The sequence below is a fragment of the Crocodylus porosus genome, unplaced genomic scaffold, assembly GCF_001723895.1.
Source record: "Crocodylus porosus isolate Cpor-Errol unplaced genomic scaffold, CroPor_comp1, whole genome shotgun sequence".
Taxonomy (NCBI): Eukaryota; Metazoa; Chordata; order Crocodylia; family Crocodylidae; genus Crocodylus; species Crocodylus porosus.
Genome location: NW_017728906.1, coordinates 154,793,721 through 154,798,785, shown reverse-complemented (window position 1 = coordinate 154,798,785; position 5,065 = coordinate 154,793,721). Strand labels below are relative to the sequence as shown.

The 5,065-nt window shown below is 42.2% G+C and overlaps 1 protein-coding gene across 1 annotated transcript; it reads right to left on the bottom strand.

Annotated features, from left to right (window-relative positions):
- Positions 1–1,762: 1,762 nt before the first annotated feature.
- Positions 1,763–4,804, bottom strand: CCDC70 (coiled-coil domain containing 70). Its single transcript, XM_019529604.1, has 2 exons — positions 4,764–4,804; positions 1,763–2,659 (listed from the first exon to the last, which is right to left on the bottom strand). The coding sequence occupies exon 2, from the start codon at positions 2,566–2,568 to the stop codon at positions 1,924–1,926; it is 645 nt and encodes a 214-aa protein (XP_019385149.1). The 5' UTR covers positions 2,569–2,659; positions 4,764–4,804; the 3' UTR covers positions 1,763–1,923.
- Positions 4,805–5,065: the final 261 nt, after the last annotated feature.

Sequence of the window (5,065 nt, the reverse complement as noted above, 5' to 3'; positions counted from 1 at the left end):
AGGTCTGTTTGCAGCCTGTTGCTTCCTTCTAGTGTGCCCACATCCCCCCACATCTTAGTGTCATCAGCAAATTTGAACAGGATGCTTTTTACCCCCTTGTCCAAGTCACTGATGAAGATGTTGAACAGTGCGGGCCCAAGTACCGAGCCCTGGGGGACCCCACTGCCCACATCCCTCTAAGTCAAAAATGACCCATCCACCACCACTCTCTGGGCGCAGCCCTCCAGCCAGTTGGCAACCCATTTTACTGTGTGGGTGTTGACACCACAGCTCCCCAGTTTCTTAATGAGAACGGGGTGAGAGACAGTGTTGAAGGCCCTCCGAAAGTCCAGGAAGACTATGTTCACTGCTACCCCTGCATCTAAGGATTTGGTGATCTGGTTGCAGAAGGCCACCAGATTGGTCTGACAGGACCTGCTGCTAATGAACCCATGTTCGTTGCCCCTAAGCATAATCTCCCCTGTTGGCCCCTCGTGGATATGTGCCAGAATAATTTTCTCAAAAAGCTTGCCCAGGATCGAGGTAAGTCTAACTGGCCTATAGTTTCCTGGGTCCTCCTTCCTCCCCTTTTTGAAGATGGGAACCACACTGGCCCTCTTCCAGTCCTCTGGCACCACACCAGAGCACCATGAGTGCTTGTAAAGCAGTGCCAAGGGTCCCGCAATGACCTCAGCTAATTCCCTCAGTACTCTAGGGTGGAGATCATCCAAACCAGCTGATTTGAATACATCCAGTCCTTCCAGAAGTTCCCTAACTAGTTCCTCACTAACTCTTGGCCTAGGTATGCCTCTCCTGGGATCTAAGGGGGGCCCAGAAGGGGGGGGATGACTTTTTGTGTATAAATTGTTTTAAACACAGTTAGGTAGGACACGCAACCTCATCCTTCAGCAAATCACAACTGAAATATTGAACTTGAAGTGATTGACTTCCAGTTTGTATATGCCCAACAATTGTAGAAGCCTTCAAATTCTTTACAAGGGCTTGTAAAGTGCTTTCTCATTTTGATCCAGGCCTTTTAAATGTAAACTATCACACAAACTTGGAACATGAATCTAAAGCTACTCACAAAATGTGCGAGTGCAACAAGTTTGGCTCTTAGGCTGACAAGATTCATTCTGGCTAAAGTTTCCACACTCTCCTTTTACCCCTTACTGGCCAAGCTGTAGAAGCCACAAAAAAGATCAAATATAGGCTATGTATTTCTGGATTATGTTTTAAATTTTGTGAATCTGAAGATTAGGATTTTGTTTCCTCGTCAAAAATAGCCTGTCAGACATGAAAGAGTCATAGAGCAACAACAGTTACTTTTGTCATTCCAAAAAACAAGATTTCTTTTGTATGTCTCAGATAGGTATCCCCTCCTACAGTCCGGAGCTCTGTCATCACTGACCCTAGCATGATGACTCTTAAATTCACTGGTGTCTTACTCCAGTGAAATGCATATGTAAGATGCATTAATTTGAATTGCACCAGTGGATCTACAGCTTCTGAGAGATTTAGAATTATAATTAATATAGATTCTTGAAAAATCTTCATCCTTTTATGAGTCGTAACTTTACAAGCATCAGCCTTCCTCTTACAGGTGACACGTTTGGAAACCAGGTAGGTGCCTGACAACTTCAAACCTTTGACCAAGATACAGGGTCACAGAGGAATATACAATACAATGAAAACATAACTGCAATTATCTTAAAGCGAATTAAATCTGCTCAGGTCCCTTCCGACCCTACAAACTATAAACTATGAAATTGGGAAATGGTTCTACAATGGCACTCGATTAGGCTTTTATTAAGTTTCTGAGTCAAAGTAGCTATTTCAGGTTTGATCAAAGCAGAGTGGTGACTATTTAAACAATCTACTGCCTCAATGTATGCGACTTTGCAAGTGTTGGTTTTATGCCTAGGGCAATGGTTTACATTTTGTTTATCCTCTTCCTCTACAGGCCACTGAGCCGTGGCCCCTAGCAGTATTGATAGCTACTGCTAAAAGTAACTGTTCCTCTCTCAGAGGACCAAATGCCCCCTCCCAGATAGTTTTTTCATCTTCCTGGAGGGCCTTTTCATCTTCTCGGAGGGCTTCCTCATCTTCCCAAAAAGTTCTTTCCGCTGCTAGGAGAATCTTTTCATCTGCCCACAGGGCTTTCTCTTCTGCCCACAGGACCCTGTCCTCTTCCAAGAGGGTCTTGTCTTTTTCCCATAGTACTTGATCCTCCTTCCAGAAAGCCTTGTCCTTCTTCCAGAAAGCATTATACCCTTTCCAGAAATCCCTGTACTCCTCCCAGAAGATGTTTGCTTCTTCCCTAAAAGCCCTTTCTTCCTTCTGAAAGGCATTGTCCTCCTCCCAGATGGGTTTTTCTTCTTCCCAGAAGGCCTGGATTGCCATCCTGAAAGCCCTTATCTTGTCCCGAAAGGCATTAATTTTCCCCTGAAAGTCCTTGATCTTCACTTGAAAGGCCTTGATTTCCTCCCGAAAGGCTTTCTCTTCCCATAGCTTCTTAATGAGCTGCTCCTGTCGAGGGGTGAAGTAGGAAGGGCAAGACATTGAGCAGCAATGGCAGTTCTTATTCATTCACTGGTCAAGCTTGGTGAAAGCAGTCATCACTTATGTTGGCTTGTGATGGGACCAGACACAGGCCAAGCCCAGTCAGGCCTGTCATATCCTATGAACCACAAGATAGAAAAGTGTTCTAGATCAGCAATGACAACCATGACTGGAAGTACTTAGGCTTATGCAGTGATTGTGCAAATTAAGGGGCTTAAAAATCTGGCTATACCATATTTATATGGCTGGGTCATGAAAGCATAGTAAAATGCCTTATTTATGTTAGGATTTATATATCACCAATCACTGTAGTATTTGGGTGTGGATTCTGTAGTGTTGGTGCAGAACCAGACTATTTCAAAGTGATTTTTCCAAAACGATTTGGGGCACTTCTGTTTGAGTGCCCAACATGAGGTTTCTACTGGAGGGCTGGGTTCTCCAAGTGCAGCCTCTGGAAAACGAACTTCTTTCCAATGTCTCAAATTAGAGACCAAAATATGAAGGTACTAATGATAACTAGTCACTTCAACAATGGAGAGAAATTTCTGTTTCCAATTTTCCAAAACTGGAAATATCCAATTTTCTGTTTACTTGCCCTGCCTAATAATTCCAGAATTGAGGGAACAACTGATTACTTATTTATACTGTTTTATGATATTTATTATGATTTATTGCACAATGCCTCAGGCTTCATAGCAGGGAGCAGGCAGCTTTAAAAATAAAATCTCTTATTTATTAATTTCTTATGAGAGACTTCATCAACCTCTTGCTAAAAAGTGAGAAAAAGTTCAAGGGACAGCAGGTGCAATGTACAGAATAGTAATATGTACAAAATAGCCTTTCCTTGGTGCTGGTACTTATCAAGAAGGCAAGGAGTTTACATGCATCTGCACTGCAAGCTGGAAGCCTGATTACTAGGGATCCTGGTTTTCTCTGCTAAAATAAAATCCTCAATTTTCAGCGTAAAAAAAGTAACCCAAAAGATCCACATTTTCCTGGGATTAAAATGAAACACCACACACACACACACACACACACACACACACACACACACACACGTTTCATTTTAATCACGGGAAAATGTGGATTTTGGGTTACTTTTTTTACTCTGAAAATTGGGGATTTTTTTTTTTAGCATAGAAAACCAGGATCCCTGGTAATCAGGCTTCCAGCTTGCAGTGCAGATGCAAGGAATTCACTAGACATGAATGTGCTTCAGAGGCATGTTCAGCAGAACAGATTAAGAAGCTACCCATCCAGTATGAAGCCTCTCTTTCCATGACACACTTAAAAATATAAATAAAGAGCTTAAACCAATATAACAAAGTCCAAACATTTCCATTTTGTCTTAGAATTAGGGCCCTACCAAATTCACGGCAGAAGTGTGCTGTGTTGTGTGGCTCCTTTAATTTTGCAGGTTGCCCCATGTTCCCCACTGCTGTTGATTGGTGGAGGAGCCCCACTTGTGGTTCACTCATGATTGTCAACGAAGCAAAAATTGTGGTTTTAAACATGACACTTATTTTGTCACCCTGCCAGTCAGCAGCAGCAGCAGCAGCAGGGGGCACATGGAGGAACCTGCAAGATCAAAGGAGCCACAGTGCAGAACCACTTCTGCCATGAATTCGGTAGGGCTCTACGTATAATGTGTTGCTGGACAATTTCAGTTAAGATTATATCTGAATACATTTTTTCCCTTTCAAACATTATAACTATCCTATCTTTTCACAGACGGCAGGACATGAGGCAATGGGTTTAAGTTGCAGCAAAACAGGTTTAGATTACATCTCGGGGAAGAATTGTAAGAATGGCAGAAAAATGGAGCAAACTACCCAGAGTTGTGAAATCTCCTTCACTGGAAATTTTCTGTTGAGACAGTATAGACATGAAATCAATACCTGTTAGTAGCAAGATGTTGGTGTCCTGCTCTGAAGTCACACCTGAGCCTACTGTTATAGGGACTGTCATCTGACTACACATTGCAGAAAATGTTCCCAGGTTGTTGCTTTTATGAAGTGCTACTGTAAACAGGCATCAGCTCTAGCATAGCCTGCATTTGTGGAGGTGGTTGGATTAGATAGCCCTTGGGGTCCCTTCCAATACTATGATTTTACTTCAGAAAGTAAAAGCCCAGAGGTGCATAGTAATTTTGCTTGGTAATTATATATATGTTACCAAACTCTGAGCATTTGTAACAAATTTAAGAGGCCTATTGTACTTACACATGTACTGTCCTTATATCAGCTTGATGTCTGAAGCCTACTAGTGACAGTGACTAGCTAAGATGCAAGTCATCTATAGTGATGTCATTTCATACAGTATAACACAATTGATTGAAAGCCAAGCAACACGTGAATGTAGTAGCAGTCACTGAGGCAGGGCTGAATGAAGGAGGCTTTCACAACTTGAAACAAATACTTGCATCATATTCAGCCAAGAATATGTTATTCTTCTTTCATTCTTTGCTCTTTCTGAAAAGGACTGGCAAATCAAGGGCTGTAATAAATATTATTCTAAACTCACA